Below are 16269 nucleotides of genomic sequence, written 5' to 3'. Positions count from 1 at the left end.
TTTGGGCTTGTTTCTAAAGTGTAGCTGATTATTTGGGCTTGTATCTAAAGTGTGGCTGATTATTTGGGCTTGTATCTAAAGTGTGGCTGATTATTTGGGCTTGTTTCCTAATGTCGGGATGTGGGTCCGCGGTCAAACACATATTAATTTGGGAGTCCTTGACAGGAAAAGGTTTGAGAACGACTGATTGAATCTGTGTGATATTATCCATCGTACCTTTTTCATGTTGGCTCCTAGCTTGGAGTACGGGGGCATGTTGACCCTGTGATCCCAGTCCACTGGAACCTTGATCCTCTCATACAACTGAAGGATCACCAACGCATCCAGCAGGTCACTGTGGGCACACACACACACACACAAATAGTGACAGGCGCCTTGATTTTCCGTAACGTACTGCAACAGGTCTTACATTAGAGGCAGACCTTATCTTAGCAGCTTATCTCTCTCCCACACACACATCTGCCAATCACACACACACACACACACACACACACACACACACACACACACACACACACACACACACACACACACACACACACACACACACACACACACACACACACAGACACACACACACACACACACACACACACACACACACATAAAATAGTCCCTGACTGCCTGCACCAACAAGGTGATTGCTATCCCCTAGAGAACAGAAAGAAAGTTCGCCGAAATATTGTTAAAATACTTTACAAGTAAGATGCGGGAAGCGAACGCAGCTCGAAAATAACATAGCAAGAAGAAATCTAAAACTGTCCTCACACTAAGGCGTTTTCAACTTGCCATCCGGCCTGAAATATGCACAAATGACATGGAATTCTTAGATATCCCAATAGATGAACTCGTGTAGATGCTTTTAGATGTGTTATTTTTTACTGTAGCTGCTATATTTCTCTCTGGCCCAATTACACATTTTTTTCAAAGTTTTCACATGGGCCTGTTTTAAGCCGATTCTACCTTACCCAGTGGAGACCTGTGCTCCGAGGAGCACTTTTTCTAGTTTTTTATTTTATTTTAGCGGGAAATTATAAAAAAAAGCCAGAGTAGACAATGAAATGACCCCAAACATGTTTGAAAGTTAAATATCCCTTTAAGCCCGATTTGACAGAAAAATAGCCAATAGTGTAAAAGAAACAATGGTGTTACTAACCCATAGATGTGGTTGACATAAGGGTTGACTCCTAGAGAATTCATCCAGTTACGGAATGTTCGCTCCTCTCTTGACTCACCTGTGAGTGAGTGAGTGAGTGAGTGAGTGAGTGAGTGAGTGAGAGAGAGAGAGAGAGAGAGAGAGAGAGAGAGAGAGAGAGAGAGAGAGAGAAAAAGGGAAAATCTAATGAGTAATACCAACACTGCTCACTAGATGGGGGTAGAACCATGTCTTGTGTTATTCAGTGTGTACACGTGTGCTGGTCTACTGAAGTTAATTCAATGCTGCGTGGTTATTATTATGTACATGTGTGTCTATGTGCATGTGTTTCACATCATCACTGTCAGGTGAAAACCAAAAAAAGGGCCACTTCTTCGGCCACTTTCAATCTTCATAGAATTGATTATAAGATGCCTCATGCTGCCGCCAATTCTGAAAACATCATCGGTAGGCAGGTTTGGTCTTTGTTGGAACCAAAATGTCCCCACAAGTATAGCAGAATTAGAGAGATTGAAATGGTTGTAAAGATTTACACACATTTTAAAGACTTTTTCTAAAATAGTAGATCTACAAGCTCATAGCCCAGCACTCGGTGCCGCGCTATGAGCCCGGGGGCCACGTGCGACAACCCTCCTTCACTTAATGCGGCCCGCAGGTTAATATCAGAATACTGATATATTATTGATTTCAGCTGTTACAATTCCAAACATGCAAACATGACCCGCTTTAATTACTGATATAGACTTGAATTACTAGACTAAATTAGTAGCTTAATGACTAGTATTCAAATTCTATTGTCTTTTTTATGTCCAATGTATTTGTATTTAAATTCATAAAGTTAACATAAGTATAACTAAATACATTTGAAATAAAACAAAAATGTTACTTTTCAGGATTCCATTTAAAAAATAGCAAAATAAAAATCAGGATTCCAATTAAAAAAAGAGCAGATCTACAAGCTCAAAACGCATCGCACTGCAGTGCGCTTTGAGCTTGTAGATCGGCTATTTTTGCTTCTTTTGTGTGACATAGAATGGCGAAGCACGGCATTCATTTACGAAAAAAAGTTAAAATATGGAGATAAGAGGTGTCTGACAGTATAATGCAATGTGGCCCTCTGGAGTGAGTGTGGAAATATAGTGGCCCTCTCCATCATCAAAGTTGCATCACCCCTGTTTTAGGCTCAGGTTAGTGCAGCAGCGATATGAATGGCTGTGCATCTTGCGTGATGTTTTAGGCTGGTTTAACACATGGAGTGCCAAAACCGTATATATACGGTTTTGCAAAAGGTGCAAAAAGTTACCCGGAGTGCCAAAACGGTTTTGGTGTCTTTTTGTTTTTTTCCACACGGGAGGGGCTAGAGCAGCTCTGGGAGTACCCATTGTGATCCTGAGAAGGATAGGCCAGATGCATCACCGGAAATCGGCTCCCCATCCACTTCCACTTCCTGTCTATTTCCTTCTTTGCTCGTCGTGGAGTCTAGAGCTTTTAACAGCAAAGCGCAGTCAATGGGGAGAATGCTGGCACCCACGGTAAGTTGTTATGAAAAAGTTCAGGCACCCGATGTGTTAAGATCAGAGTACTACAGCGCAATAAAAAAGAGTTGGTGGTACGCACCACCATTCATACTGCAAGGCAAGCCAGATGCCAGGCTGATTCGAAAACACCGGTGTGCAAATCATGGATTTCTCTGACGAGGTAAAAGCAAGGCTTTGATCATAAAATGGTCATTGGTCAATAGGTCTGCTATCAATTCATAAAGTCCACATTTATTTACGAAGAAAACCTTTTGTCACGCATATTAAATTAATACCATATTTATTGTTGTAGTTTCATCTGCGCTTTTTTGAAGGGGTGTCTGGGTCGGGTCTGCGCAGAATCTCGGAAGTAATGGGCTTTCGGAACCAATTTCACAGGTCCAATTAGGGTCCGGGTCCGTAAAAATAAATTAGAAAAAGGCGTAACGGCTCGGAATCGGACGAAATTGTCACCCGGGTTTGGTTTTGTTGTTTGAAACGGCTCGGAATCGGGTCAGATTTCCATTTTTCCATTTCGGTCCGTTTTTGACCCCTGAAGAGCTCTCGTGCAGGGGTCTTCAAAAGGGGGTCCGGGACCCCTAGGCGGTCCTCAGAGTTACTACAGGGGTCCGCCAAATCTTTGTGTGATACGTTTTTTTTTTTTTTTTTTAACCTTAACCACTTGAACCCTAGCATCCCTTTTCTGAGGAGAACTTTAGCCATAAATAGCCGATCTACAAGCTCACAGTGAGCTTGTAGGCTATTTTTGGCAAAGAGGTATAGGTGTAGAGGGAAAAAAGAGCAGCAAAAGTAAACAAAAAAAGGTTGAATCTAAAACACAATTTTATACAATATAAAAGCGGTCCCTGCTTCATCTCTCTCTCAGCTAGGGGGTCCTTGGCCTGAAAACGTGTGTGTGTGTGTGTGTGTGTGTGTGTGTGTGTGTGTGTGTGTGTGTGTGTGTGTGTGTGTGTGTGTGTGTGTGTGTGTGTGTGTGTGTGTGTTCCTCCGTACTCGCTAGGTGAAAGTCCTGGTTCTCGGGCTTCTCCAGGGCAGGGAACTTGTTGAACAGGTTGGCCACGAAGGCCAGGTTGAGCTTGGGGTTGCCGCTGACCACATCCCCGGGAGTCACAAACTGCCGGCAGCCCAGCCGGTCGGCCTGGACCAGCATGCACTCTGCCCTCTGCAGGTCCTCCCTCTCCTGGAAGGGTGGACACACACACACACACACACACATAGTTGTATTACTATACTTGTGAGGACATGAACGCTTTAGGACGGCCAAGTTATGAACGCCATTTAAAAAATAATAATTGCCATTTTTAACCGTAAGCCTAAAGCCGAAAAAAACAGCAGATCTACAAGCCCACAACGCGTCGCGCTGCGACGCGTTGTGGGCTTATAGATCGGCTATTTTTTTCGGTGCATGACACTTGGCGCGCAAACTAAGTATAAATCATATTGAACTCTTAATTCCAATCCCTAAACCTAACCTCTAAGTCTAAGACACCTAAATGTCTGATACCGACCTGACTGTTTTTCTAATTGTAAAGGTATCTCTAAAAATGTTTTTTTACTATAAAACAACCATTTGTCTTGTGAGGACCAGGAAAACGTCCTCGCAAGCATAGTAATACAAACACACACACACACACAGACACAGACACAGACATGCACACGCACAAACGCACAAACACACACACGCACACGCACACGCACGCACACACACACACACACACACACACACACACACACACACACACACACACACACACACACACACACACACACACACACACACACACACAAACACACAAACACACACACACACAAACACACGTAAAAGTACAAAAGTATTGGTATCAAAATGTACTTAAAACACCAAAAGGAAAAAGTACTCATTATGCAGAATGTCCCATTTCACAAGTTTTCAAATGTATAAAAATCTTTTGAAAATAGCAGATCTACAAGCTCACAATGCGTCCATTCTTGACGCATCGTGAGCTTGTAGATCGGCTATTTTCAAATGGCCGAAATGTATATCAAGGCTGAAGTGGTTAATGTATGTTTTGTAATTATAATCCAAATCTACAAAGTAACTAGTATCTAAAATTTTCAAATAATTGTAGTGAAGTAATAGTACAATATTTGCCTCTGAGATGTAGTGGAGTAGAAGTAAAAGTACTGAAAATTGGAAATACTCCGGTAAAGTAAAAAACACCTCAAATTGTACTTAAGTACAGTAGAGTAAATGTACTTTGTTACTTTCCACCACTGCGCACACACGTTTGACAAGGATTTTGTGATTTGTGCTTTTACTCCCAAATTTAGTAGGCAATGTAACGGTTTCTCGTAAATCAATTAAAATCGATTCAAACTGGTGACAATTATAATAGTTTTAATATTAAAGCCGTTAGCCGAGCTTATGAGCTTGTAGATCTGCTATTTTTGAATGGCCAAAAAGAATGGCTGAGTAGGACCGTAAGACAATTTCATACCCTGCTCTGCCAACACTGAAATACAATAAAGACTCGGCCCCATGTATCGATTATTTCATAAATATGCTCTCAAGCGTCCTTGTAAAAATGATATCAAGTAACCACATTTACAGTGTCGGACATTTGTGGGCACTTAAAGTCTAAATATATCCCTGAGCCCACCGCTGATGAGTGTACACCAGAAACGACGTGCATCGCTTAAGGTTCCACTGGGGCCTTTAAGCCCTTGTGTTCAATGTGTGTTGTGTTGTTGTTCAGTGGTGGACAAAAAGTCCTCAACCTCAGTACTGTACTTGAGTCAAAGTATAGTGCTATAGCTCTATATTCCCATAGTATTTGGATTTTATTTCGGACACAGTTAAAAGACAAAGAATACTTTGTTTACAAATAACGCCAGAGTGCACGGAAAAGGCATAGGAGGAAGTTACCTAGTTCTACCACTTCTTGCCTTTATGTTTTATCAATCGAATAACATTAAAATATGCATTGCTATAGTGCTCAGCAAAAGGTCATTAGTAAACAGAAAATACATTTTTCCTATTACTTTTGGCAATGCTTTTAGTGGAGCTGACGGCAACAATTATTGCGTAGGCATTATTTGTATAATACCATATAAGGCAGAACAAAACATCATACACACACACACACACAGACACACACACACACACACACGAATACAAGAAGACTCACCTCAAGACAAACTCACCTCAACTGAAAAAGGAATACTCACCTCGGGGGTAGGAACAGTCACCCCGGGGGGTGGGTAAACTCACCTCAGGACCTGAGAAAACTCACCTCGGAACACTCACCCCGGGGGTAGGAACACTCACCCCGGGGGTAGGAAAACTCACCCAGAAAAACTCAATGGTGTAATGTACAGTGAGTTTTTGTTTTGTGGGTGGGTTTAACCTTTCCCCTCTACACCAAGTCTGTATGTTTAAAAAAGGCACATCTACCGGCTTGTGAGCTTTCCTTTTTCACAGAATGCTTTCATAATGAGACACGTTTAATCCATACTGGATTAAATTCTGTCTTTGAAGGTATAGAATTACCAAATTATGTTGTTCAATGATATATTTGTGTTTAAAATACACACACACACACACACACACACACACACACGTTTGTATTACTATACTTGTGAGGACATCAACACTTTAGGACAGCCATGTTATGAATTCCATTTAAAAACTGTAAGCCTAAAGCCGAAAAACAGCAGATCTACAAGCCCACAACGCGTCGCGCTGCGACGCGTTGTGAGCTTATAGATCAGCTATTTTTCAGTGCATGACACTGGCGCGCAACTAAGTATAAATCATGTTTAACTATAATTCCAATCCCTAATTTAACCTGTAAATGTCTAATCCTGACCTGAATGTTTTTCTAATTGTAAACTTATCTCTAAAAAAATAACTTTTAATACTTTTTAACTATAAAACAACCATTTGTCTTGTGAGGACCAGGAAAACGGTCCTCACAATGTATATTTCTTCAAATTCTACTATATTTGGTCCTCGCAAGTATAGTAATACAAACACACACACACACACACACACACACACACACACACACACACACACACACACACACACAAAGAGTAAGGCATCAAAATGTACCAAAAGTAATATTTCTAAAAACTAAAGTTCTCAAACAATGCATGTGTGCAATGCAATGTTCTATGCTGTTATCATTTATACCAGCAAAGTAGTAGGTAACTAAATATCCTAGGTAAAAATAGGGAAAAGTGTTTAATGCATGTTTTACAATAGTGAAATGTATATCTAATAGTAACTAAAGTTCAATAATGCTGACAATAGTGAAATGTATATCTAATAGTAACTAAAGTTCAATAATGCTTACAATAGTGAAATGTATATCTAATAGTAACTAAAGTAACTAAAGTTCAATAATGCTTACCAAAAGCTTTTCTCACAAATGTGTTCACACAGAAAACAAAACATTATACCTGTGTTTTACCTTCACTGGAGTTTTTCTTCATTTTTCTTTGTTAAGTAAGTATTTGTTTGCATTATACACATTGGAATGTTCACTTTTCTGATGAAATCTACCTTGTATTTAAAGCACTTTAATTAGCTAAATGTAATTTAACAACATACATTGACATTGGAATGTTCATTTCTCTGGGTTCCTACCTTTGTTTGTTTGTTTGTTTGTTTGATGGGGGCACAGGAGTGAAGGGGAGGAGGGGGGTTGACCACTTAACACTAATATCCCATTCCACTTAATGATTCATTGTTTGATATCTAATAGGTGGATGGGGCAAGGTGTGGAGCTGGAGACACATAGCAAATGACCATGCTATTTGCATTCCTTGTTCACTTTTCTGATGAAATCTACCTTTCATTCATTCTGTGAAAATGGAAAGCTCACATTATGAAAGCATTCTGTGAAAATGGAAAGCTCACAAGCCGGTAGATCTACCTTTTTTTAAACATTGGGGTGAGTATTCCTACCTCTGAGGTGAGTCTTCCGAGGTGAGTTTTCTCAGGTCATGGGGTGAGTGTTCCTACCCCAGAAAATCTTGGGGGTGAGTATTCCTACCTCTGAGGTGAGTCTTCCGGGGTGAGTATTCCTACCTCTGAGGTGAGTTGGTTTTGAGGTGAGTCTTCTTGATACCACACACACGCACACACACGCAGCTGTGTATCCTGCCATTCAGTGCCAGGATGAGGTCATAACGCTAAAACAGGCCAGCAGGAAACAGGAAGTTCAGCTTCCATTCTGTCCCATGAATGAATGAATTCACCTTCCATAGACCAGTGTGTGTGTGTGTGTGTGTGTGTGTGTGTGTGTGTGTGTGTGTGTGTGTGTGTGTGTGTGTGTGTGTGTGTGTGTGCGTGTGTGCGTGTGTGCGTGTGTGCGTGTGTGCGTGCGTAGATAAACGTTGCTTTTACACTGGAGCTACAAAGAGAAATGACTTCTCTCTCTCTGAATGGTAGTGCTACAGTCTTATATTGATACGTTTACTTAAAAGGTAGGGTAAGTGATATGTTTGGGTTAAAACAAAAAGTATTTTGTTAAAAGGTTAAAGCACTATATTCTGATAGTAATCATTGCTATAGAGTGTTTGTTCAGTTACAGGAGTCTCCCCGTCTCTCCAGCTCTTTAATAAACAGAAAATACATTTTCCGGTAGGTGTCAAAATCTCATTTTTAAGCTTTATGTTTATAGTGTTCCAGTTCCATTTTTGTCTGCTCATTTCTTAGTGTCATCACTTCCAATTTCACGTGTTTAATCTGTATCCTGATTGAGTTCTCTGTCCTGGTTGGATAAAATTGGAAATTAAACTGAAACTGAAACGAAAATGCATTTTCTGTTTACTAAAGAGCTGGAGAGACAAGGAGACTCCTTTTACTGAACAAACACTCTATAGCAATGAGTACTATCAGAATATAGAGCTATTTAACACTTATTTTAACCAAAGAAAATCACTTACCCTACCTTTAAGTAAAACATTTGAGTACTTTTTCCACCACTGGATTTCACTCACGTTTAGACCAGACATGTCGATGTTAATGCGGGCGACGCCCTCTTTGCTGCCATCTGGAGCGATCTGCTGGAGGAGATGGTAGTACGCCCTGGAATCCTACACACACACACACACACACACACACACACACACACACACACACACACACACACACACACACACACACACACACACACACACACACACACACACACACACACACACACACACACACACACACACACACACACACACACACACACACACACACACACACACACACACAATAAATACAAGCACAGTTAGTTACTCCCCACTTCACAACCGTAGATTTTTCTCATTTGTTTTACTACTGGTACATCGTTTTTTTCTTGCACCATTTTGTTCCCCAAATAGGCTCTATGCACAGCAGCCATTTTGGAGAGAAATTGGGCCTCTTCTTACTTCCTTCACAGGTGTTACCAATGATACTAATGAAGGCTCTGTGGGTGCTGATATCGTGCATGTTGGCTCACTAGAAACACTCCATTTTGGTTCCCAAATGGCCCCTTATGGTGGGTCTGTAACTCTGAGAGTGTACAAATGGAACCAAATGGACCCGTAAGGGTCCATTTGGTTCCATTTGTACACTCTCAGAGTTATGGGGGTCCTTGAAAATAAGACAACCACTATGCCACACTAAATGGAACAGAGCCTTAATTAGTATTGGTAACACCTGTGAAGGAAGTAAGGAAGGGGCCCAATTCATTCCCAATATGGCTGCTGTGCATATAGAGCCAAGTCAAAACGCTTCACTTTTAATAAACCTCTTAGCACAAACAAGACATTATGCTGAAGAGCAGCTTTCTAAAACTTTTTTTTCTTCCGACAATCGTTTTCTGAAAAGTCAAATGGTAAATAATGACACATTTGGACCTGCAGTGTTGATTTCGTCGACTAAAACTATGACGAAAAAAATGTTCGTCCACTACCTTTTTTCACCGACGAAAACTAAATAAAAACTAAGCTATGATGACTAAAACTAAGACAAAATATATTGACAATTTCGTCAACAAATAAAAACTAGACTAAAATGTTAGTGAGGGACGAGTGGAGAAGAGATCCAGTAGAACTAAAAGACGAGTTATTTTATGTTTGGTTGCGCTCGGGTGTTGCGCTCTGAACATTTTCAGCATGCAACCAAGTGTAAAATCAGCCATTACGACGCCATCAAGGCACCCCCAACATACATTATAGTCGACTAAATCAACTGTAGATTTAGTCGACTATAATCTTATGATATTTAGTCGACTGAAACTAGACAAAAACTAAAACATTTCAGATGACTAAGATATGACTAAAACTAAATGGAATTTTATTCAAAAGACTATGACTAAAAGTAAATCAAAGTTTTCTGTCAAAATCAACACTGATTTGGACTTGCATTCATTCCAGTAGGACAGATAGAGATAGATATCGTTGCTCCATCTCCATAATGTTTTACTTTTTGTGTTTTTTCGCAAATTTACGCCCCGATTGATCATACTACAAAGATCTATAAGCTCGCAATGCGTTTAGAGCTTGTAGATCTACCGCCCGACAGAGACTTTTTTTAATATATATATAATAATTTGTTTAATTGAATTTTTCCTTTTTCACAGAAAGGTGTGACATAAATGTATTCAAATAACGATGGTCAAACTGGAATGGTATAAATTAAAGCACACTACAATGACCATGAAACTGTAGATACACATACAGTCAATATATATATAATACACAAAATGAATCCACACACAAGAACACATCAAAAGGAAAATTGTAAGCGTGCAACCGCCGGGGCTTTCCAATCCAATGAATCACTCCTTTATAAATAGAGTAGATAGATCCTTGGGCAAGTAATCTATCAGCGGGTGTCATACTTCACTTTTAAGAAACGGCCTTTGCACAAACAAGACATTATGTCGAAGAACAGAAGAGCTTCCTAAAAGAAGAAAAAAAACGTTTTTTCTGATAGAATCGTTTTCTGAAAAGTCAAATGGTAAAATAATGACACATTTGTGACTTCATTGGCATTCATTCCAAGTATAGGACAGATAAAGACAGATATGTTTGAGAGAATGCAGCAGAGCACGCATTTATGAAGAGACTGGGAAAAAAACGGATAGAAAGAGATGAGATACCTTCACCGAGTTTGAGAAGTCACCTATCTGAAGCAGAATGGAACAGAAACAGATTGTAAGAGTCATAAACAGAGAGACGGAAGGAAATTCTACATGAATGGGTAGACAAGGACACACACACACACACACAGTCACAGGAGGACACACACACACACACACACACACACACACACACACACACACACACACACACACACACACACACACACACACACACACACACACACACACACACACACACACACACACACACACACAGGGACGTGCACAGATAGACTCTAGGTGGTGCTAGAGCACCTGCCCTTTGCCCTCTTGACCAGAAGTGCCCTTTTGAAAAAAGGGCACTTACAGCAGGGGTCTACAGCAGGGGTCTTCAACAGGGGGTCCGGGACCCCTAGGGGTCCTCAGCGTTACTTACAGGGGGTCCGCCAAATCTTTATGTGATATGATTTTTCTTTTTACCATAACCACTCAAAACCTAGCATCCCTTTTTCTGAGGAAAACTTTAGCCACAAATAGCAGATCTACAAGCCCACAACGCCTCGCGCTGCGAGGCGTTGTGGGCTTGTAGATCGTCTATTTTTGGCAAAGAGGTATAGGTGTAGAGGGAAAAAAAGAGCAGACCAAGTAAACAAAAAAATATATAATTTACTTGAGCACCTGCCCCTCAAAATGTCTGTGCACGCCACTGCACACACACACACACACACACACACACACACACACACACACACACACGGTATTAACCCATTCAATCCGGGAACGCATACTGTGTCATTTTATATTTTTAGCTGTAACCATTATTTTATACGTTGGGCTATTCACAAACAGCAGTTATACAGGCTCGACAGCTGACTAAAAATATGACTAAAACTAAATGGTATTTTGTTCAAAAGGCTATCACTAAAACTACATTTTACTGTCAAAATCAACACTACTATGAGCTTGTAGATGTGCTATTTTTGAACAGTATAAATAATGAGTTAGTAGCAGGTACTGGAAGGCTGTGTTAAGGGGTGAGATGGGTGGGGCGGCGTGCATTTTCACAGCATGTTTATTTTAACGATCAATCAATCGATTGCGTTCCGGCTTGGATCAATGGTTCCTATGTATTGGTACTAAAATGAAAACTACATTTTCAAGGTTTTAAAGAGAAATACCAAGCCTTTTTTTTTTTTACATTATATTTTTTCATATTGAGTGCCAAAAACTAAAACGTTTTTTTTTGTATCCACCCGTGGAGTGCCATTAACACTTCCACCGCCAGAGGTTAATCTCATAATGTACTCACCAGTGCCAAGGTTTTATTGTTGTTTTTTGTTTTTTTTCACGTCGCCATAGACCTTGTTAAAATCCGTAAGATTGAGCTCTGCACTGTTTGTATGCATCGCAGACATCTGCCTGGTTCGAGCAGTGAAAACCACGTGTCAAACGGGGCATCCATGTTGTAGTTAGAACGGTTTATGTTAAACAGTGATCACCGAGGAGAAAAAACTACCAGGAGAAAATGGAGTTTTAGTGTGCGCTTTAGAATGGAGGCCGACGGGATCGGCAAAACCGGATCGCAAATAGTTCCGTTTCCGGTGGTGTTACACTGAAATGGTCCGTGTCGAAAATTGAAAAAAGTTTTTTTTTTTTTTTTTAAAGGAAAAATCACCCGGACCGTAGGGCTACGGTCTCGGCGCTTAACAGTTGGATTTAATGGACCGTAGGATAACTTGGTGGTTAATGTGTTAACGATAAGATCTACATTTAAAAATAAAAAAATAATTGGAAAAGAAATCCACAAGAGGGCGCTCTAACGCAACTTAGGAATGATCCCTCGACTATGCTAGAAGGAATCAGCGGATCCCAAAAAAATGCCCCAATGATGAAAACATTTCTAGCTCCATCTTTTTTTTTGGTGAAAATCAGCCATTTTCGACGGATCGCGGTAGAAATGCTATTGTTCCAGTCGATAGACGGGACACTACCCCATACCCCGGACACTTTTTTTGTTTTACATCCGGGTCCACGTTGTGGCTTCTATAGCTGTCTAAAGCATTGGTTCTCAAAGTGGGGTCCGGGGACCCCCAGGGGTTCCAGGGGGTCCCCAGCAAAATGTGTGAATATAGCAATCACAATAATTTTAACCTTTTATACTTTGGCTATTCAAAAATAGCAGATCTACGAGCTCATAGCGCGGCACTATGTGCTATGAGCTTGTAGATCTGCTAGAAAATCTTGTAGATCTGCTATAAAATCTTGAAGATTCGTGCAAATCTTTGAATATATTTATTTTAAAGCGAACATTTTAACACAAATCTTTGCTTCTTGGGGGTCCCTGGCACAACATATTTGCAGATGGGGGTCCGCAGCCAAATATATATCAATTTCGGGGTCCCTGGCATGAAAAAGTGTGAGAACCAGTGGTCAAAAGATCGTCAAGACACGGTAAAAAAAAACCTGGCATTCTATAGATGATTTGGATGCATAGTACCTGGCACTGAATATGTTAAAGAAAAATACCATGCCTTTTGTTTTTGGAAACGGCCATATCTCTGCTAGATCTCCGTTCCTCCTGCTTTACGGCAAAACAAGCCTCATTGAAACGGCCATAGCTCTTGAATGGAGGATCGCGACCGGACAACGTTTTTCCCCCTCTACTACGACAACCCCGTGCGTGTTATGAGCCGATGTCCGTGAGGACGGCGGTCACAGAGAATATTCCATGATTTTTCAAAGGCACAGTAAAATCGCTGTTTTTGCTGGCAGCAGTGGCACACTATTGCACTATTGATCTGGCAGTTAAAGAGTTAACATCAGAGCTCAGGTTTCTGATGGGGTTTACTTACTTAACAGGGTTTTGGGTTAGTGGTTTAGGGGCATGGATCAAGGTATCTTTTTTACCTTAACATCAGAGCTTAGGTTGCTGATGGGGGGTTAGGGTTACCAGTGGCGTGCACAGACATTTTGAGGGGCAGGTGCTCAAGTAAATTATACTTTTTTTTGTTTACTTGGTCTGCTCTTTTTCCCTCTACACCTATACCTCTTTGCCAAAAATAGCAGATCTACAAGCCCACAACGCCTCGCAGCGCGAGGCGTTGTGGGCTTGTAGATCTGCTATTATTGGCTAAAGTTCTCCTCAGAAAAGGGATGCCAGGTTTCGAGTGGTTATGGTAAAAAGAAAAATCATATCACATAAAGATTTGGCGGACCCACTGTAGTAACTCTGAGGACCCCCTAGGGGTCCCGGACCCCCTGTTGAAGACCCCTGCTGTAAACTGAAGAAAAAAAGTTTTTTTTTATTTTTTTCAAAAGGGGCACTTCTGGTCAAGAGGGCAAAGGGCAGGTGCTCTAGCACCACCTAGAGTCTATCTGTGCACGTCCCTGAGGGTTACGGGTTTAGGGGCATGGATCAGGGTATTTTTTTTACCTCAACATCAGAACTTAGGTTGTTGATGGGGGGTTAGGGTTAGTGGTTTTAGGGGCATGGATCAGGGTATTTTTTTTTTTTACCTTAACATCAGAACTCAGGTTGTTGATGGCAGGCAGTCCAGCCTTGCTGAGGTGGAAGTTGGCCCAGCGCAGCAGCAGCTCCTCTGGGCTGAGTTTCATCAACTCCTCCAACTCCTCTCCTTCACGCAGCAGAGCTGCCAGGACTATGGGCACACGCACGCACACACACACACGCACACACACACACACACACACACACACACACACACACACACACACACACGCACACACACACACACACACACACACACACACACACACACACACACACACACACACACACACACACACACACACACACACACACACACACACATATTGATTTCGTTGACTAAAACTATGATGAAAAAACTATTACTTTTAACAGAGTACTTCTACATTGCAGTATTGATACTTTTAGTAATACTAGGTAACGTTTTCAGTAACACTAAAGTTAAATTGTATATCTTTTGTGAGTGGCAAATGTTTCACAACACCCACTCCATGAATTTCACCCCCGAAAGCCTTTTATTTATATATTTTCTATTGAACGCTGTCGAGCATGACTTTCCCTCGAAAATGACGTCACCTGGCCGGAAAATGGAAGCGGAAATGCACCGGGTTCCTGTTTGGCCAGGAACTACCGCGCTAATAACAAAAGGAAACTCACGCTGATTTTAAGAGATTGTATGATTTGAAGAACGAAAAAAAACAGAAAAAGAAAACACAGCTCACGGTAACTAAAGCTCCACTGGCTAAGAGAAACGATCCCCAGATCGTATAAAACAATTAAAAGAACGCTTTTTGAAACGCTTCCGTCTTCCGGTGAAAACGAATGGAATTCTGGGTAACGCAGTAATAAAGAAACGGCCTGCAGTGACGGTAATGACCAGCAGAGGCGGCTAAAAGTCGTTTTTTGGAAATTTGCACAGAACAACTTTAAGTAAAAAAATGTGAGTACTTTTTCCATCACTGGCGGAGAGTGTGTGTGTGTGTGTGTGTGCGTGCTACCTTCATTGCGACTCAGCTCTATGTCAGCGAACAGTCCTATCTTGATGATCTGCCACAGCAGCCCCAGCACCAGGTGAGGCTTGCCCTCCCGCAGGTCCTGAGCCCCGATGTTGACCACGTGACAGCCGATGGCCGACGCAGAGTTCAGAGCCAGGTTGAGATTCTCCTGCACACGCACACACACACACACACACACACACACACACACACACACACACATACTTGAAAAGGTAAGCGAACAATCGCTGGCAGTCTGGGCTTCATGTCTTTTTTTACTCAGTGGAAGAGTTGGCACAATTGTGGAAATGTTTTATCACAAATCCTCTCTGCTGGGGGTCCGGACAAATACTTCTGGGGGTCCTTGACATGCGAAAAGCACACGAGAAGCACTGGGCTAGTGAACCAACCTGTGTGGTGAAGGGAGTGAGTTTCTTCTTGTTGATGGTTCTCTCATCGATGGTGTCAGGCACCGACAGGTTGATCATCTTACTGCAAGATAACAACATGACACAATTACAGGCGTTCAATGACAGATGTTAACTCATTCCCTGCCAATGACGTCTTTTGACGGCTGTTTTTAGTAAGCCCACACCGCCAATGACGTCTCTTAACCCTTTAAGACCGGGGAGTACGTGGAAACACATCTGTGTCATTTTAAGATTTCTTTGGCTATTCAAAAATAGCAGATATACAAGCTCATAGCGCGGCACAGAGCTTGTATATCATTTTTACCTCTGTTACAGCTTCTGGGGCTCCCTGGAACAAAATGTTTTGAGATGGGGGTCCACGGCCAAATACATTTCAAAAGGATTTAGAAGACATTTGTAGAATCCCCAGAAGCAAAGATTTGAGTTACAAATGTTCGTTGTATATTTAAAAAATAGCACTCGGTGTTGCGCAATGAGCTTGTAGATCTGCTATTTTTGAATAGCCCAAAGACATCTTAAAATGACACAGA

General features: G+C 41.3%; 1 protein-coding gene across 2 annotated transcripts in view; it reads right to left on the bottom strand.

Annotated features, from left to right (window-relative positions):
- The window catches only part of LOC311033778 (plastin-3-like), a 46008-nt gene that overhangs the window by 11411 nt on the left and 18328 nt on the right, over positions 1-16269 (bottom strand). For both annotated transcript variants that reach the window (XM_084041428.1, XM_084041429.1), the window contains exons 6-12: positions 15719-15800; positions 15312-15477; positions 14322-14464; positions 8683-8778; positions 3688-3874; positions 1157-1235; positions 217-334 (exon numbers count right to left, since the gene is read on the bottom strand). In XM_084041428.1, coding sequence (XP_083897554.1) covers positions 217-334; positions 1157-1235; positions 3688-3874; positions 8683-8778; positions 14322-14464; positions 15312-15477; positions 15719-15800 — 871 coding nt within the window. The remainder of the gene's footprint in view (positions 1-216; positions 335-1156; positions 1236-3687; positions 3875-8682; positions 8779-14321; positions 14465-15311; positions 15478-15718; positions 15801-16269) is intronic.

Source organism: Gymnoscopelus microlampas, assembly GCF_963454915.1.
Source record: "Gymnoscopelus microlampas genome assembly, chromosome: 18".
NCBI classification, from domain to species: Eukaryota; Metazoa; Chordata; class Actinopteri; order Myctophiformes; family Myctophidae; genus Gymnoscopelus; species Gymnoscopelus microlampas.
The sequence above is the reverse complement of the archived record's forward strand: the minus strand, read 5'-3'. Positions and strand labels throughout refer to the sequence as shown.